Here is a 19,889-nt window from a genome sequence, read left to right on the forward strand (position 1 = left end):
CGTTTTTTTATTTTGACGCGCCGCGTTAAAAAATGGCCGACCAATGAGATTGGCGCTTTTGTTCAAGTGCCTGGAGCTGCTGAAATAACATTAAAACACGACTTGGCGGCGCTCAAGCACAAAACGGTCTTGCCGAGCACACATTGATACGACGAAGAAGTAGTAGTAGTAAGTAGACAAAGAAGAAGATGAGCTGCTAATGCTGCTTGCCAGTTAGTAAAAAGTGTGTGAATGGTTTTGGCTATAGACATAATATATCTGTGGTTTTGGCAAGCACGTAAATGCTGTCTCTCTTCTTCTTCTGTGTGACAAGCGAGTGTCAGAGGCTTAAAGTGCCGCAGCACCTTGTGTACGGGAGCGCATCGCCAATGAAAATCGCCTGGGTGTGAACACTCAAGATGCGCTGAAAAACGTCACGAAAAACTCTGGCGATAAGCGCACGCGATATTCGTCCTGGTGTGTACAGGCCTTAACACGAGAATGAATCTCATTGGTTCTTGTGAAGCTCAAACGAGAATGAATCTCATTGGTTCTTGTGAAGCTCAAACGTGCTGCATAACACGAGAATGAACCTCATTGGTTCTTGTGAAGCTCAAACGTGCTAAGTAACACTAGAATGAACCTCATTGGTTCTTGAGGAAGCTCAAATGTGCTGCGTAACACAAGAATGAACCTCATTGGTTCTTGAGGAAGCTCAAATGTGCTGCGTAACACAAGAATGAACCTCATTGGTTCTCGCACATCAAGTGAACATGCTTGAGCTTCCGTTTACCACAACCAATTAAAAGCTTAAATTAAATCTGTTCATCATATAAAGTGATCGAGTCTCTTCAGAAAATTTGGACTAAACCACTCAATTCATATGGATTAGTTTTATGATCTGTTTATGGTAGTTGAGTAGCTGTCAATGGAGGGACAGAAATCTCTCAGATTTCATTCAAAAGATCTTCATTTGTGTTCTGAAGATGAACGAAAGTCTCTGAACGACATGAGGGTGAGTAAATAATGACAGAATTTTCATTTTTGGGTGAACTATCCCTTTAATAGTCTATTTGCAGCTGATTGGAGCAGACCGACTCACCCAGATAGCTCGAGTCGAGCTGTTTGAAGAGCAGAGATGCATTGCGGTATCCAGACACTGGAGTCTCCAGCTCTTCAGTGGCTGTGTCAGAAGACTGGGTGAGATCTTCAAAATCATCCGCCATCTCCAGCTCCCCAGTGTTCTGCGTAGGAGACAATAAAAGTCAATAAAACAATGAGTATCCTAAGTCGCCATTTTTGTGGAATAATGCAGTATTTATTATAAAAGATTTATCCATGCACATTATTTAAAAATTCACGTGCCCTCATAATCTTTAATCAAAATAACTTCCCCTCCCTCTTCCAGCAACATCACTTCTCTAATGACATGTTCACTGGAGCGAGGGCGGGGCAATCTGTCACTCACATGAGATCCAAAAATAGCAAACCACAACCATCCAATCAATTCCAAACAAAATCAAGCCCCGCCCTACATTTGTTCTTGTTCGAGAAGCCGTTTAACTCAGATATACGTCACAATAGGGAAGAAAAGACTATTGTAACTTCTGCTTCTTAACATTTTACCGCATTACAAATATTTTTCTTCTTATTCTCAAAGGTGTGTTTGGTAACCACTGTCATAAACAAACACTACAGGAGTTACCTTATCAAGAAAGAAACTCACCTGCTCTTTCTTACGCCTTGAAGACGGAGACCTGTCAGAACAGAGGGGTAAAGAAGAGAAAACATGATTTTAGACAAATTTATATTTCATCAGACAACAACAGTCTACCAGAGAGCAAGTTTGGTGCTCTCAAATGAAGATATAATGCAGTATTTGCTTAAAAAATTTAATGTTATAACAAGGCCCGAATGGAATCTGCACTCTTTTCATTTGTTTTCTACTCTGATTGTGGGGAAAAGTTGTGAAATTGAATTATGTCAAATTAATTCAACAAATTATTTTAGCACAGATTCTGTTCAGGCCAAGTTATACTTCTAATGTTGCTGCTGCAACACTGCAACATATTATAATGAAGCTGCATTAAAAAGCATGTAAATACTGCATGTATACCTCCTGTCCTCCTCCGACAGCTCACTTAAAGTACTATCATCAAAGACAGACTCGAGGTCTCCGTTATGGCGGGTCGCAGGCCTGGAGGGGTTTCCCTGCAGCTGGGAAGCTACACAGAGATTTCTTGCTTGGCTACCTACAGTTTTCTTTTCCTCCTCCCCATGCGGTGGTACCCTGTCAGTACTGGAGGTGCACAGATCTCATCATGAAGTTGAAATGAAAGATTTCATCAAAATAAACACATGTCATCTTCACACCCATCCACCAGGGAAACACCCAGAAAAGAAACAGGCAACGATGATACCAGAAGCAAAATCCGAGAGTCAGCAGAGGCCCGATTTTGCTGTGTTTTAATTAGAATAAAACATAACAGACGGACAAATTAAGTATACCCATAGCTACAGACTTTATTTTTGATTGCATGCATATTCTTTAGAAATAGAATTAAAACCAAATCTATCAGGCTGTTTGCTGAAAGCTCTTTACTTCAAGGTGTCCTCAGTCATTTTCTTTCAGTAATGTTTGAAGCTCTGCTTAAGCAGACAGGATTAAAGGATTTCCAGAGCAAAATAAAGTGAAATAAAATAAAATAATATTTTTTTTAAATCAAATCAATCAATCAATCAATAAAAAATAAATACCAATAATAAGCATAGTTCTTCAATAGCTATGTTTCCATCCATCTATTTTATGCAAAATTTTGAGATATCGCATAAAAAACAACGGAAACACCAAAAAGCGCATAAATTCTAAAAATATGCATAAAAATCGTATGTGCTCAAATGAGGCAGATACTTTTTCATGATCTACAATACGCACAACCGGCGGAACGTCATAGAATGTCTCTGAACAGATTCACTCCCACTTTTAGGGGAAAATAAACTAGACTCCCATAGACTTCAAAACAAAATAGCGGCACAAAACAACGTCAGTACACAGCCGGCAGGCTTGAATAACTTAAGAAATCACCAATATTACATGTCAAGAAATTATATGTCCAGCCTGCTAGCCATAGAGCATGAAAGATACATCCACACACTTCATTTGGTCAATTAAAAAAACATGTCCCTTCATTCTCCCAGCGTCAAATTGGTGTAACAACCCCACCCAGTGGCCAGAGGACATTTACTCGTCCCTCATCGAGTCACCAGGTCAGCCACTGAATGATTTAACTTCGTTTTTGAATCATGAAGTACGGATGATGCTATCGGAAGCTAAATCAGGCTAGTTGTGTGGCTGGACAGAAAAGTGCTCTCAGTACTCTAAATATAAAGACATAACATATACATTTAAAGATGTTTATTTGCAAAAACAAAGTAAAATCATTCACTTGTTGAATAAAGAGATATGTTTTTAAATTGACCAAATGAAGTGTGTGGATGTATCTTTCAGGCTCTTGGCAGGCAGGCTGGACATATAATCACTTGACATGTTTAATCTTAGTGATTTCTTAAGTTATTCAAGCCTGTCGGCTGTGCATGGACGTTGTTTTGTGCCGCTATTTTGTATTGAAGTCTATGGGAGTCTAGTTTATTTTCCCCTAAAAATGGTCGTTGACGAAATTGACAGTTAAGTTCCCGGATGTGCCGATACCGGTAGTCCGTATGGAAACACATTTACTGAATGAATCCCTCGTTGTGCAACAAAAAAAAGCTCACGTGACTTTGCCTCAAAAGAACATGTGATTGGATAACTGGACTAACCAGCAGACCAATCGCATCATAGCATCTCAAATGTTGGTTTGGTCGTTCTGAAATGCCTGAGCCAAAGTCAAAATGCATGCTCTGAGACGCAAGTCACTTAAGATGTACAAAAATAGAGCCACAGTGGCTTCCCCGATTGCAGCAGCTTCCATTTTTATTACAGATATTTTGCACCAATTTCCAGGAAGTGACTGAAGAAAAAGCGGTTTTATTTTATGCGATATTCCCATTTTGTGCATAAGTTAAATTCGCAACTTTGGATGAAAGGATAGCTTATGTGATTGGATCAAAAAGGAAATTCTCCCTTTCCATTAATTTCATCTAGTAATGTGACATGTATACCTTCTTGGACTTCTTGTTAGATGTCTTGGTGAAACACTACCCTCTCTTCCCAAAGACCTGCTGTCAGCCATCCCTTCCTGTTGAGGTTTTGGGTTCCCAAAGTTGGTGTCAATTTTCTTCCCTTTTCCTTGGTCAAGTTCAGCTCGTTCTCTGGATCCTCCAGTATCCCATAAAGCACTGGTCTGGTGTTCTCCCCTCATGCCATCGGTCTGTTCCTTAGCACCCTAAACAGGAGATATTAAGGAAAGAAAATTGTAGATTTAAACACACTTCTGGGAAACGTTAACGATTCGATTTAGTCAACTGATCATGCAAAACATTCATATGCAGTCACATACAGGACAAAACTCCACAACACACCACACAATACAGAATGTCTTCTTTTCTTACTTAAAAAGAAGCGCTAGCAACATAAAAACACTTCAAGCCAACATCAACGGAGAAGTTCCAACCACAGAGGGTTAAAAAGTGTGGTTGAAAACTCATCAGTTGAGACATAAAAACACAGACTAACACTAGTGTGACAGATCTTCAGGAAGATGAGGAGAGATCTTCAGACAGCTGAAGGAAACCATCCTTGGCACACAAGCACACGACAGATGAGGTGTGAACTGACGCCCATTTGTGGCCTCAAGTGAAACATTTGACACCAGTGCATAAAATTAACTGATAAATATTTAATAGAGTGACAGACAGGAGTCAAGACAAGTGCTGGTCAGGTCACACTGACATCTTACAAACGTTAACACAGACACAGGACAAGATGGAAACAAAGGACCCCATGAAATCAAGCTTTGTAGCCCATGTCTTTTAGCAAATAACTAACGGTTGAATCATTAATTGATTTGTCAATGTAGCAGCATACGACTGTGTAAAACTAGGGATGCACAATATGAACATTTTATCTGATACCGATAACCGATAATTCTGTATATTTAAAAGCCGATAACCGATATATATTGGCCAATAAATCTAAATCCAAATTTGTATATCATTTTTGAGAGCCTGATTACAAAAACAAAAGTCTCACCATTAAAAACCACGTCCCAAGCACACAATTATGATGTTCTCGTTATAATTTTATGTAGTCTATATGACAGACTTGAGCTGCACTTAACTGTATTATCCTTTTTGAAGTGATTTCAATCATATTTCAAGCAATTCAAAATCATCATGGTGAACAATTTGCATCTGAAGTGTTTTAGCTGAAGGAAATAATACGTTATTTATCGGCTTTAATATCACGGCCCAATTTTATTCCGATAACGATAACATTAAAAATTAACATATATCGGCCGATACTGATATGGTGGCCGATATATCGTGCATCCCTATCTAAACCGGTTATTTTTGCACAATGTGAACACTACAAACATTACGAACACAGCACAAAATTATGGATTTGCCAGCCTGTGATATAAACTAAAAGGTGGCTTTTAAAAACAGGCCTATCGATGTCCGCATTCCCAACTTCCTGTTTTAACAGGATAATAAACAAAATAACATTGCATTTGTCAATTTCATGCAGTGTTGTCTTTGTTAATGAAAACTATGAAAAAAAAATTAAAAACGCAAAAACTTTAACTTGACTCAACTTAAAAATTAGAAATGTTGGCGAATAACTGGAATAAATAAGTTTAAGTTGACATACTAAAATAGCTAAAACTGAAATAAAAATAAAGCTACTTAGAAATATAAAAAAGCAAAAACTAATAAAAATGCAAGTAATAAAAGTACTAAAACTTACAACGAAATACAACGAAAATGTAAAAATAAATGCTAATGCAAAATATTAATAAACACGGTAAGATTATATAAATAATACTGAAATAACAGATTGCATGGGGTCTTAAAATGCATGAAGAATACAAATGATATGAAAATGGTATAAAACATGTTGACAAGACAATAGCTCCATTTCAAAAACTAGCGTGCTGCCTCGCTGACTACTCACTATATAGGCAGCTGCCTTCTAAGGCACCATGCAAATTACTGATTTTAAAAGAGGAGTTTGCATGTTGCTAAGCGAACGACACCAAACTTAAATAATAAGATAAAAATACATAGAGAACACCAAAATGATTGGTTTAATTAGATTTAACTACTTTATCAGTATGTTCAGTACTGTATAAAAGGGAATATTTACAAATTTACAATTACACTATTTAATAGTTTTTCTATGGGAATGCGTTAAATGCAATGCATCGCACCATAATCACATATTTACAGATACAGTATCATCTTAATGACAAATAAGCTTTTAAAATACCCGTCTTTGGTAAAACAATGCATCTCTGAAGGGAGCATCATTTTGTTTCTAACCATTCGAAACAGCCATCATGTTTATGATGCCTTAAAATGGTGTCTAGGTAGGCAGCTCACTAGGTTTGGAACAGAGCTAATGATTAGCGTAACAAGAGAGAGGGAAGAGTTGTGTAATTTGGCCGGTCAGCATCTGGCGTTGTGTTTTTGAAGCTGGGGCTTTTCACAGACCTCATATTTTGAGTTTACATGAATGAAGAACAAGAAGACAGAGGCAAAACTGAAAGTCTTCAATTGTTATACAAGTTTGTCTGAGACTCCTCCCGGGGTCCTACCTCAAGTCTGGACTTCCACAGGCCCTCGTCAAGCTCACCGGAGTCGGAAGAGGGCACTTCTAGAATTTTAGGTGGGACTTTCAGCTCATTCTCAGCAAGTAATGGAGGTCTGCGAAGTTCTTCAGGTTCTTCTTCTACATTGCTTCCAGATTCTCGTTGACAGTTTTCTTTGCTTTCGCTATTAGCTCCCTCTTTATGGTCATCTGCTCGGTTCTCTGGCTCATCCGTTAGGGATTCTGGGATGATTTGAGGGTTGTGTTGATCATTGGGAAGCTCTGCATCGCTGACCTCAACACTAACTGTGCGGTGGACGCTTTCGGACTGTGAGTCCTCCAGACCGGACTCTCTCTGTTCAGGGATGGGCAAAAGTATGGCACTTCTCGCCCGGGCGGTGGGCCGCACTATTGGCTCTCCCTCTTCCTCACTGGAGCCATCCTCATCCACTTCTTTTTCCTCCTCTTCATCATCCTGTTGTGTTTCTGTCCATTCCTGCTCCAAAAGGTCACCCGATTCCTTGTGCTCCAGTTCTCCGAACTTCTCTTTTAGTTCAGCAGCCACGTTTTTGTATTGGGACTTGGTCTCCTTTTTGTCGTTCTCCACCCAGATTTTCTCATAACGTTCCTCCCAGGGAATCTCATCAGTTTTCTCCTCTTGTTCGTCCTCTCTTGGAGAGGTTGGGAGCTTCAACGGTTCATTAGATGGCTTATTTATGTTTACAGAAGACGTTTGTAATGCCTCTCTTGCCTTTATTTGCATAATTGGACAAAAGAATAGAATTAACAATGAAAAACCAAACCACGTCTGGTTGACAAGGGACCAAACTTTGGACACATGCACATGACTCGTGTAGACATTTAAAACTGTATGACTGTCACAAACACCACATTTAACTCAAATAATGCACAAAGGAAGCACATGGTGACATTAAGGACCAAATCCACTGAAGACAAAAAACATATCACTGTAGTTTCCAATTATTCCTAAAGGCAAACAACGGCACTTTCAACCCTTTCAGCAGAGTTTTCCAATTAAAAAAAAAGAATAAAATGATAAAAAAATTAAAACCAGATTAAGCTTTTCATCATTGAAAAATGTGCTAAAAATAAATTAAAATTGAAACCTAATATTATTTTTATAGCGACAATGCATCGTCCCTGTCAAATAAAAAATAAAATGAAATTGCAATATTAAATGCAACAAAATGCAATATTAAAATAAAAAAGCAAATGTGAAAAAGAAATTACAACTACATAAAAAAAAAAAATTTTAGTCAACATGTAAATTCTATGTTAATTAGTAGGTGGGGCTACTTGTACTTTCCTTGAGATTGTAATGAAAATAAATTAAAACCATTTTGCATTTTATTTTTTAATTTGACAGGGACGATGTATTGTGACTGAAAATTAAAATCATTAAAATAATTGAATTACATTTTTTATTTTTGCAGACATTTTCAATCATGTAATGCTTAAACCAGGTTTTCCGTTTTATTTATTCGTTTATTTAAAATTGGCAGAAATGCCTTCCATAGAGTTTCTTAAATTAATTCCGCCCACCTGATCGGCATTTTCACTTGCGTCAGAACTGTTTTCACTCTCGTCATCTTCAGCTTCGGGTTCCTGCTGATGAACTGAAGAGAAATTCAGACACATTACTACAAAATATAAAACACAGTGAAAGTGTATTGAAACCTGAGGGCCCTATTTTTAACGATCTTAGCTTGTGGTCTGAAGCGCATGACGCAGGTGCACTTAAAGCGTGTCCGAAATCCACTTTTGCTAGTTTAACGACAGAAAAAACAATCGGGGCGCACCAGGCGCATTGTCCAAAAGGGTTGTACCTAGTCTCTTAACGGGTAATGGGTGTGTTTTGGGCATAACGTGCAATAATCCAATCAGAGTCTCATCTCCCATTCCCTTTAAAAGCCATTTGCGCTCGCACCATAGCTGATTAGCTATTTATACGGAAAGACTGAACGCTTCTCCAGAGAGGAATCCTTTTATTTTTAATATTTAAAAATGTGTGTGTGCTGCTGCGTGTCCCTGTGTGTGTAATAAGCAGAGTGTACGCGCGTTGTGCATCCGCCTTTAGGCGCATATTACTAACACACCCTTTAAATAACACTAAAAATACTACGCTATTGACTTTAGACCAGGTTTTTGTTGGTCAATGGAGCAGTCGTTTTCAGTTCCTCAAAATAGCAACACGCCAACAATGCGCCTGAACACACCTGGTTTTCAGACCAGACGCCCATGGGCGAACAGATGGGCGTGAGAGCATTTGCTATCTAAACAACGTGGTGCTGGACGTGAAAATGATAACTGCGTCGCGCTGAAACTAGCAAAAAACCTTGTGTTGTGCTTGGCTTCGCGCTTGCCATCGCATTGCGCCAGGTGTATGATAGGGCCCTGAATGTTCATCTTTACATTAAAGAGATTTACCTGCGTTGGGCTCAGTGACATTTGGCAGTGACTTTGTTGTCTTGGCTGGACTGGAGTTGTCTGTATCCCAGTCTGACTCTGTATATCAATAAATCATTGACTCAGAAATTCACAACAAATTGTTTCATTATCATAAAGATTTCTAGTTTCACCTTCACTCTCTGGCCTCTGATTCGAGTCCAAGCGCAGTCGTGGCAGTGGTCGTGGCTTTGAGCTACCGTTTGGATTGAGAGAACGTGGACTAGGAAGAGGTTGCGTGCTCGAGGTTGTGGGTTTGTTTCTCTCTGGACTGGCTTCTTCATGTTCCCTGGTGTCCACTTCCTGCTGCTGGGGTGTTATGGGTAGTGCAGAAGCTGCAGGGCTTTCAAAGATCGGTTCCTCCTCCAGCTTATGAACCGGGAAGTTCTTACTGGCCTTACTGGTGGTGCTGGCGGAGTCCCAGTCTGAAGCATCTATGAGAGATAAACAAAAAAATGCAATCGCAAACCCAAAAGAGATCTTCACTGCCAGTGTTGAGCCTTTTCACTGACATTCTCACTGACGCTTATTTTCAGCTATTTTGCCCTTTGTCAGAAGAAAGTCAAGAAAAGACTAGGGAAATGGGAAAAGGGAAAGCTGGACTGAAACTTTTGTTGCCCACTGTATATGCACTAACTGCTAGGCCACGGCTCTGATGTTAGCAAGCATCAGCAGAACTATAAAAGTCCAACGGAGGTACATAGAGCACAAGCGCTTGAGTATCTGACCTGGAGGGCATTGGCGATTTGCTTTTGTGTAAAATAAGACAAAACACGAACACATCAGACATACAAAACATACGTTCAGTGCAAAATTTGATTTAAGAATGTTTTCAACATCAAGATTACCTTCAAGATCATCAGCATCCCCCAAACCAAGTTCTTCCATCAGGTCTGCAAGAACAGAGAGTTTTAATCAAGAAGCCAAACTTGTTACAAACTTATTTTTATTACAAAATAAAATGATGAGGACCTGTTTTCTTATCGGCTTCTTTTGAATCCATCAGCTTACTAAGAACAGACACCGTCTCTCTTTTGATCACTTTGGGCTGTGAAGAAAAATGTTACATTTGTTATTAAATTCAAACGTTACATTTTATACATGAACATTTTTGCATTTGGCAGATACCTTTATCCAAAGTGACATACATTGCACTGAAGGTATACATTTATAATCTCTTTTTTTAAATTAAATTGATCTACTATTTAAGCTACAGGAGTAAATTAATATTTTAATAGAATTAATATTAATAGAATATATTGTACTGTTACATAATATACTATAAATAAAATTAATTTATCAATATTAGTATAACTATAATATTATAATTAATGCTGTCAATCAATTAAAAAAACTAATTAAATCATATATTTTTACATTGTAATAATTTCACAGTTACACTCCAAATTAATGTAGAAACAACTTAAACACAGTATATTTTAATATTTGTTGTAATGGCATCTTTTAATGAATGAAGGCCAGTATCACTGATGCCAATACTGATGTCTATATGATTTTCTTTAAAACATTAAATGACAGACATTCAACATTACAGTGTAATTGAAAGCTATATCAATTTCAACATTTATTAGGCTTTAAAAAATAACTTAATTTAAGTTAACTTAAAACAATCTTTATCATAAATGTCATATTTACCATTATTTAACTTATTCAAGACTGCTCTTATGAGAATACTCGACAAAATGGGCATTTTGGCATAATTCTGTGTTATTGTTCGTTCAAGCGTGAGAGAGAACTCGATACTGGCGTGCTGTCTGTGTGCTTGATACTGGCACGCGTCTTCCTGTGCATTGTGTGTGTGTGTGTGTGAGGAGGTGTGTCGTGCTTGAATGGTTTAAAAGCTTTTGCATGAGTAAGAGCGTGATCATATAATGTAACGCTAGCCCAAGGATGACAGAAAAAATGGATGCTGTGTTAAATATTTTAAGCGTGTTAAGCTGAAAAATTAATTGTTAACGAACTAATTTTGACAGCACTAATTATAATATTAATATCTTTATAATTGCAGCAAAGCATTGAAATCCTTTGCATTCCTGCCATTTTTCTTCAATTGATTCAGCTGAAACTACTTAACATAGAGAATCCATTCAAACTTTGTTTTGTAGATAATTTCAGTCTTAGGTGTGTTGTGTTGTATTCTATATTTCGAAACAAAAAAAGTATGATTACACTTTAAATATCCCCTACTGACTTGACAATATTTAGCCTTCACATTCTAATCATTAATGCATTTTACCAAAAGAAACTGCATTGGTTCTTCCTTCAGGAAATAAAAATCAAGTTTAATAAATACAATTTACAAATAAAATGATGCTTACTGGTATTTCAGTTTCCTTCTCTTCAACATCATCCTCATCATTTCTTAAAACTGAAAGGCAAAAAAAAAAGTCAAAAATATCAACTCCCCTAAAAACATAAATATGAATGGACAAAGATAAGCCTCCGTGTGGCGAGTGCGCAGGCATGCACATGCAGCGATAAAGGTCTCCCATGATGCCCGTGAACTGGGGTTTGAGTTCACAGGCATTTAAAGGAAATAATTCTGCACCATTTAGCTACAATGTTAATTTTAACGAACTCATCTTGTAAACATGAGCAACAATAATGGACCTTCCACACTATAAGCAAATATTAGTTGAGCATCATGCCATGTCTCATCATCACATGCCATGAATGCACAGATGACAACAGACGCATAAGACAAGAGATCAAGATCCGAGGACAAGATGTTAATGTGACGGCTGGAGACACTGCAGGGGATTATGGGGGATGATTAATCCAGCAGGACAACAGCAAATCATGAGGCAGATCAGAATGCCTACCCATCGGCCTGCAGCCTCCTGGCTGGCCTATACTTCTCAATAAATTAACGTCCCTCCCTCCTCTTACGAAGGAGGGAACGTATAAGAAGAAGTCTACAAAAGAATTCAATGAGATTATGAAATGCAAATCTACAAATAACCTACACTTTACATTATTTAGCATAGCATGTAAAAACATCTGTTAAGCAGAAGCAATGGAAAATGTCAATCCTCTCTGCATATTTTTAAGCATGAAATGGTTGCAGAAGGCTACACAGACAAAGCTATTATGGCATTACACTCTAAAATGCAATCATGTTTTTATAGAGCAAAAAAAATTAAAGAAATCACTGCCAATGCCAAACATACCTTCAGTGTTCTCCTCACAGATACTGGACATGGATTTATGTGATTTGGCAGGAGTTTGCAGACCACTGGCCTGCTTTTTCCGTGGGCTCTCAGAGCCAGACTGTTAAGGGAAAAAAGAGAGAACATTCCAGAATGAAATGCAGTCACAGATGACCTTAGGACAGGGGTGTGTATTGATGTGTGTATTGTTTAAATTAATTAAATTCATAATTTAATCGATTCAATATATTATTAAATTACATAATTAGTAATGAAATAAAACTACAATTTATTCAATAAATATAATTTTTACGTATTTTGTATTACATTATTTTAATCATTTTAATTAAATATAATTGTTAAATAATATAATTATTCATTAAAAATGACTACAATTTATTTAACTTATTTAATTTAAGAATCTCATATCCTTTTTGTTTATATTTAATTTAGTTTGACATCAGCGTTAATATCAAAATTCCACAAACCTTGCAGTTCCATCACAAACCTGTTGGGGTTTCTAGTAGGGGAGTGTAATTCTGTACGCATAAAATGCATTACTGTAAGGAAATTTCACCAGCTTTGCTTTGTTTAATATGCCTTGCGACTGACCTCTGAATCCCAGGGAGAGTCGTCATTTTCATCTTTTTCCAGCCCCAATTCTGAAAGAAAATCTGGAAAAACATGCACATCTTGTCAACATCTAGTACTTTACTAGCCTAGAAATCTAGACGCACCCTAGCGTTCGTCTAGGAAAAACCAAACTCTGGTCAGGCCAATCACATTGTGTATAGAGTCGGTGGGCGGGCGTAACATAATGACGGCAAAGTTGCGGCGGTTCCGCGTGCTACTTGAAAACGTGAGATGGTGGTCCAGTGGGTTAAACCAGGAACTGATATGCAGAAGGTTGCTGGTTCGATCCCAGCGGTCACCACCAGTGTGTCCTTGAGCAAGGCACTTTACTCCATGTTGCTCCAGGGGGATTGTCCCTGTAATAAGGCCACTGTAAGTCGCTTTGAATAAAAGCGTCTGCCAAATGCATAAATGTAAATGTAAATGTAAAACAAAGAAGCTGGCGAACAGCGGTCTTTCAAATCGGCTTTGGCTGCGACTCTTGAAGACTTGGAGTTAAGCTTGTCTTTGAGAAAAGAACAAAGAACGGCACTGAAGTCATTCTTAAGAAAGGAAGATGTGTTCGGAGTTTTGCCGACCGGATACGGCGAAAGTTTAATCTATCAACTAGCTCCACTTCACCTTCTTCATTGCTCTGGTTGGTTGTAGTGCTATCCTATTGCGTGCAGAGGGAATTTGAAAGACAGCCGTTTATCCCGCCCCTCGGATTGAGCCCTGACAATGGTGAGTTCCCAGACCCAACATCTTGATGTGGGTCTGGCTTGACAGGCTAGTACTTTACACATATATGGTCACAAAATAAATGCCAAAATTCTTGAAGTAAAAAACCTTTCAAGCCATAAACTATGAAAATGTACCTCTTTGCTTGTCTTTGTTACTAGTTCCACCATTTTGAGAAACAGACTTTTCACACATTTCCTCCGGTTCTTCCCTCTCATCCTCCTCTTCTTCTACATCCTCATCTTCCTCATCCTCTGTGGAAGCCTCTTCCTGTTAGAAGAAGATGAGTTGAAAGCCAACAGTATTTTTCACTCAAGGCACTCAAAAAAATAGAAAAATTCAATGAGATTAGATGCATAAAAGAACAAAATACACAAAACAATTGGGATGAGCAGTGAAAGATTTGTCAGGATTGGATCTTCAGCGTCTCCTACCCATAGCTATCACATCTAGAAGCTACAACTACAAACCACAAGTCTCCACCTCCTATCCACAAGCTACAGGTATCGTCTACGGAGTACCTGTAATGATCCTTGCTTTGAGCATCTTTCTTCCATTACAGATTCGTTATCAGAGTTCTTCTCATGCAACTTCTCAAGTTCTTCCTCCTTACCATCTTCTCCATCAGAATCAGAAGTGAGATCAACTTCATCTATGACGGTGTAGGGGATTTCTTCTTGAGGAGCTGGTTCTGGTTCAATGACTTCTGTTAAATGTTCATCTGCAAACTCTACCGAAAGGTCATCCTCGAGATGAGAACTAGGGCTTGAACGTTGAGATTCTGGATTCATAACTGCTTCCTGTGACTTTTGATCCAAATCCTGCGATATAAAAGGGATACATGTTGAAGGTGGTGGACTGCAGTGTTGGGGGCTTGGTGAGCGGCTTGAGAAACTTGAGTTTTGTGGACTAGTTGCAGCTGAATGTTGATGGCTAGGTCCGGCAGATTGCTTTGGACTTGGCGTGTGCTTGGGACTAGGGTTCGTTGGGGATTTTGGACTGGTTGGAACTGGGCTCATTGCTTTTAAAGGATTTGGGCTACCTGAGAGAGATCTCATCAGGAATGTTTTTTCCAATTGCGCTGGACTTGATGTGGTGGAACGTTTTGGGCTAATGCTGGAGGGATCTGGAGACTGTGGTTGACTTGCATCATTAATACATTCATCATCTTCTTCCACCATAGATTCATCGTCGGAGACATCAGAGATCTGATCTATTTCAGAAAATTTGACTGAACCACTTGCAAAGTCATATTGCATTTGCTTCACTTGGCTGTCTTCCTCTTGACTTATACTGTGGTCTTCATCGCTTTGACCAACAATCATGGACACTGGTATAGCTTCACTGTCATCACTGTGTTCTTCAGGTAAAGGACTCTGGGAAAGGTGTTCAATAGGTTCTAAAAATGACCTTTTTGAAGTAGTGTCATCCTGAACCAAAGCCTCTAGATCTTTTTCTGCACTTGGCATCTCCTTGGCGTCTTCATCTTCATCAGGTGTCCCAACACTTTTGTCTGAGCCAGACTCCCAAGATACCTCGGGGCTCTCCGGTTCCTTCTGTCCCAGCAAGGTCAGAAATAAGTTCAGAGGCTTTTTCGTTTGGGCTTCTTCCTCCTCCCCAACATCATCCCAATCATCATCATCATCTGCAGTAGTTATGGCTTTTGACTTGGGTGATGCTGAAGGAACATCCAGACTTCTGGTGTCAAGATCAGCTATTCCTTCAGGTGATTGCAGTGGAATGTCATCAGTTTCATCTTGAAGTTGTGCATCTTCACATACAAGGGTTGTCCCTTGAGAGGCCTCCACTTCTAAATTGTCCTTCTTAGTAACCAACAGCTCCTCATCTTGATCATCATCATCGTCCCAATCATCATCATCATCACTATGATTTTCATTCTTGCTCTCTATTGGATTTCTGTGTGATGCTATGTCCATACTTGGCAAAGAAGTTGGACTTGGACAGTCATTGGCCCCCTCATTGTCCTCCTCGTCTGAGAATCTTGCCTCGACCCTGACGGCAGACACAAGACAACCATCCTCAAAATCGAGAATCCTTGGAATTGGACCTCCAAAAAGCAGCTTTTCAGGGATTGTTTCTTTCACGTCCATTTTCTCTGGTGCCTCTTCTTCTGGATCTGTCCTTACCTCCAAAGGATTGTCCCCTGAGACACTGTCCTCCATCCTGTCTCGTCCAGGTTGGTTTACATTTTCATCAGCCTCATTCGTTTGTTCTTCTGTACCGAGAGCAATGGTTTTAGGCAACACAGGAATGTTTGTTGTCTCAAAAGCCACAGCAGCTTCCTCTTCTTCATCTTCCTCTTCTTCATTTTCATCTTCATCATCATCATCCTCATCTTCGTCGTCATCATCCTCATCATCCTCGTCTTCTTCTTCTTCCTCCTCCTCCTCCTCCTCCTCATCTTCTTCTTCTTCACCATCATCATCGTCATCCTCACCTTCATCATCTTCACCTTCTTCAGATTCGTCCTCTGGACTTTCATTGCCTTCCAAGTCTAGTTTACTACCAGAGGGCAGCTCTGTTAACTCGCTCTGCCCACCTGACACAGCAGGGTGGAATGGTTTGAATGAAAACAAAGAAGGAAAAAGTTAGACAATGTACCACACAGAGACACTGTGAGGGTTACCTTATGGGTGCTGTTGAAGGGGGTGGAGCTCATCTGGGGTGGGTGGGGTAAAGAGGCGGGTGGGGTTGCTACAGGGGGTTGGAGGGATGTGCTGCTGGAGGGGAGTGGTCTGGACAGAGGTGGGCGGTTTACACCCTTATCCTCACTGTCCGGTTCTGACTCTGACCCGCTCCAGGATTTGTCTGCATCCCGATCTGCTATGACTACAGACAGAGAGAGCATATCACGACGCTCAGTATGGTGGCTGCTGGATAGGAAATAACACCTTTTTCTTTTACTTTTTGATAAAGACATCACCTAGTCTTATTTCTCTAAAATGCAACATGAACAATAGGGTGTGTTCACACTTGTATATCAGTCCCGGTCTGCTTAGCGTTCACATTGGCATTTTAACACCAAACCTAAAGATACCGAACCTAAAGGCATAGGGATATGTTCACAACCCGATATTTATTTCACGACGGAACTTACCGAACTTCCAAAACAATGTTGTGTGTGGCTAAATGTGCTCGTTGTATGTGCGTAGCTACATATGATGGTATTTTTACCAGCTGAGAACTCGTGAAGAGCTTACAAAATGTGTAAAAGAGTCAAAACAGTGGCAGGAATCCCTCCGTCTCACACACAAAAGTGAAGATCTGCTGCGAGGAGGTGCAGTTCTGATGCCTTTTTACCGAACTGTGATGGGCGACTGTGATGAGAAAAAAACAGGCATGCTGGCACCGGTCTCAGTCCGTGTTGTGTTCATATTTCATTAGAACCAGTCTTGGTTTGTGTTGTGTTCATATTTCATTAGAACCAGTCTTGGTTTGTGTTGTGTTCATATTTCATTGGAACCGGTCTCGGTCCGCTTGTTTGGTTCGGATGGTAGTGTTCACACTTATTCAATTTACCTGCACTAGTGAGAGAAATCGCACCAGGGTTTGTTTTAATCCAGCCAAACATGCCAAGTGTGAACAGACCAACAGACTAAGTTGAGTTTGAGCAGCAAAATGTATGATACAAGATGAAACAAGTTTAGCCAATTCAATCTCTCCGCATTCAAACTGGATAAGAGTAGTACTTGCGTGCCTATTATTTAGATTTTTTTTAAAAGCTGCCAAGGAGTCTTGCCAAGTTGGCTGCCAACCGGTCTGTGTTGCCCTAAAGGGACTTTGCTACAGGGAAGGGGCTAGACTTCACAAAAACATTTAGAATGAAAACTTACCTTCTATCTTCTCCCTTTTCGATGTGCTTATGAGCTTCTTTAAGTTCACTTTTTGTGTCTGTAAACAAAAAAGTGTTATATTACCTAACCTAATATTACAATATTTTCAATCAATATCACTGGTTATTTAGAACTGTTTTCATGCACATCACAACAGATACCTTTGGGCTTAAATCTAACTCGTCATCATCATCTGATGAAGGCCAGGAATCAGCAGCACCACTTTTTGATGCCCTGCAAATGAACACATTTTAGTGCTTGATAAACTTATTGAATTTTTGTAGCTGCTGTCATCACCCATTCCTGCCTGATATTTCAATGACATCTCACCTGCTAATGGAGTCTGTGTGGGAATTGTCCTCTGTATCTAAGGAGAGACATATGAAAGAGATTACCTGCACTTAGGACAAAATAGACCCTAGCCATTAAATAATCCATCGCTAGTATGAACATTTTCATCCAATACAGCTAAAGATCAATTCACAATTGACCTATCGGTAAGCCCCTCCCCTCAAACGCAGATGAGCCAATAGCAGTTGAGTATCAGTTGCGCTGGGACCGGAACTCTGACATCTTTAGGTGTCAGCGCCATAGAGATGCATTGGAAAATCCGAAGCTCTCATCAATTTGATGGTGTTTATGCTACAAAAATGCTAAAATGCCGTGCCTGAGGTACTGTAACACTGACTCCAGGGATCCTGAGAGGATTTTCTGTTTGTCATAGTCTCATTAAGTTACGATTAAAGTCCCTGCTAACATACAAACCGAAATAACTAACTGTTCTCACGTCATGTACACTGTAGGTCAAAAACACGAAGGTCTACATTTCAGTGCCTCTCCATATTAAACTGGTTATATGTAAATTAATTTAATTTTAGATATGTTTAAGGTCTACATTATCTGTCTTACTAAGGAGGACTCCTATTTTGATGGGTATTATAGTCTACGGGTAGTGAAAGGAAGAGCTCACACGCAGTTTATTGGAGTTTTGCAGATACAAAGTTTACCAGTTATTAACTGCACCCTCGAAAAGGCATACGGTCTGTGTATATGTTTATTTACTGTTAGTTGTATGAGCGTTTTAGTGTAATTTGCTGTGTATGTTAATGGTAATGCAAAAGAGAGAGCTAACGTTAGTTTGTGAATGAGACGTGAATGCGCACTTATTCTAATGCTTTGTTTGTTCAGCTCTTTTTTTGATTTTTTGGAGTGAAAAAGGACACAATAAACTTGATAAACCATCAGTAAAGTTTGGCCATCATTCGGACGGGATATACGTTACATTCTGTGTCCAAAAACATCTCGGGATAAGGTTTTCACACTGACAGCTGTCATTGTAAGATAGAGCAACTCCGTTTGTTTGTCCGAGTTAGCAACAGTAACTAAGGGGGGCGGGGCTTACCGATAGGTCAATTATAGAGAGTATTCATTTGTGGTGAAACCAAGCATTCCTACGGACCTATTCACACCAATAACGTATGTTTTTGTCTATTTCCCCCCTTTATTTAGCAAAAACTTCAATAAAACCAATAGGTTAAGACCAATAAGCTTTCAGGTCACGTATCTAGAATCTATTATATATTCTATATAGATGCAGAGAAAAATAAGTGCCATGAAAAGTGATTGCTGATAAAGTGGAAATTTATTTTATATATTTATACTACACCTAGAAATCTGTTGTTGTCAAATGGTCTTTATTGTACACTGAAGAGCACAAATGACTGGATTTTTTTTTTTTTATTTCGATCTTGGTGCAAACAGGTCTTTAACCTAGTATGCAAGTGTCCAACACACAAAGGACAGCTCCTATGACGTGACACACCATGGTTTACCATTCATTCAGCAACACTGAATGGACTCATGCGACTCTAATATTGTGTCTTAAACTCTGAGATGGTAAAGAATGATGTGTCTGATCTACAGAACATCAATTGGCAATACCTTTCCCTGCTACTGCAGAGCTGCTTCCTGCTGCTACCACAGATGAGTGTGGAGTGGGAAAACAGAACCAAATCAAAACACCATACTCAACACTGCAGGAATACTGAAGTACATATTTACGAAACTGGAAACCACTTTGCAAATGGCCTCACCATCTTTATCCAGAGCTGGCCCTCCCAAAGGCAAACCAGCCACAATACCGCCTGGGCTGCCGAGCACGGACGTCTGTTTCTTTTTGCTGGCGGTAAAATGGGAAGGTGACTGAAGGGATCTTCTCTTCGTCCCATGCTCAATGATCAGATGTGAACATCTGGAACAGAACGATGGATATGAGCTCCTAGCAGCTTCAAACAAAGCTGTCTATGTCTGCATTGT

General features: G+C 39.3%; 1 protein-coding gene across 1 annotated transcript in view; it reads right to left on the minus strand.

Annotated features, from left to right (window-relative positions):
• ankrd26 (ankyrin repeat domain containing 26) overlaps positions 1 to 19,889 on the minus strand; it is a 54,611-nt gene that overhangs the window by 25,009 nt on the left and 9,713 nt on the right. The window contains exons 7-27 of the mRNA XM_079810211.1: positions 19,667 to 19,824; positions 19,515 to 19,547; positions 17,904 to 17,940; positions 17,735 to 17,807; positions 17,574 to 17,631; positions 14,241 to 16,279; positions 13,857 to 13,989; positions 12,979 to 13,040; positions 12,388 to 12,487; positions 11,536 to 11,585; positions 10,169 to 10,244; positions 10,045 to 10,089; positions 9,925 to 9,945; positions 9,331 to 9,630; positions 9,179 to 9,256; positions 8,294 to 8,367; positions 6,738 to 7,481; positions 4,141 to 4,364; positions 2,096 to 2,278; positions 1,706 to 1,736; positions 1,082 to 1,223 (exon numbers count right to left, since the gene is read on the minus strand). Coding sequence (XP_079666337.1) covers positions 1,082 to 1,223; positions 1,706 to 1,736; positions 2,096 to 2,278; positions 4,141 to 4,364; positions 6,738 to 7,481; positions 8,294 to 8,367; positions 9,179 to 9,256; positions 9,331 to 9,630; positions 9,925 to 9,945; positions 10,045 to 10,089; positions 10,169 to 10,244; positions 11,536 to 11,585; positions 12,388 to 12,487; positions 12,979 to 13,040; positions 13,857 to 13,989; positions 14,241 to 16,279; positions 17,574 to 17,631; positions 17,735 to 17,807; positions 17,904 to 17,940; positions 19,515 to 19,547; positions 19,667 to 19,824 — 4,661 coding nt within the window. The remainder of the gene's footprint in view (positions 1 to 1,081; positions 1,224 to 1,705; positions 1,737 to 2,095; positions 2,279 to 4,140; positions 4,365 to 6,737; positions 7,482 to 8,293; positions 8,368 to 9,178; positions 9,257 to 9,330; positions 9,631 to 9,924; positions 9,946 to 10,044; positions 10,090 to 10,168; positions 10,245 to 11,535; positions 11,586 to 12,387; positions 12,488 to 12,978; positions 13,041 to 13,856; positions 13,990 to 14,240; positions 16,280 to 17,573; positions 17,632 to 17,734; positions 17,808 to 17,903; positions 17,941 to 19,514; positions 19,548 to 19,666; positions 19,825 to 19,889) is intronic.

The sequence above is a fragment of the Gobio gobio genome (genome assembly GCF_949357685.1).
Source record: "Gobio gobio genome assembly, chromosome: 25".
Taxonomy (NCBI): domain Eukaryota; kingdom Metazoa; phylum Chordata; class Actinopteri; order Cypriniformes; family Gobionidae; genus Gobio; species Gobio gobio.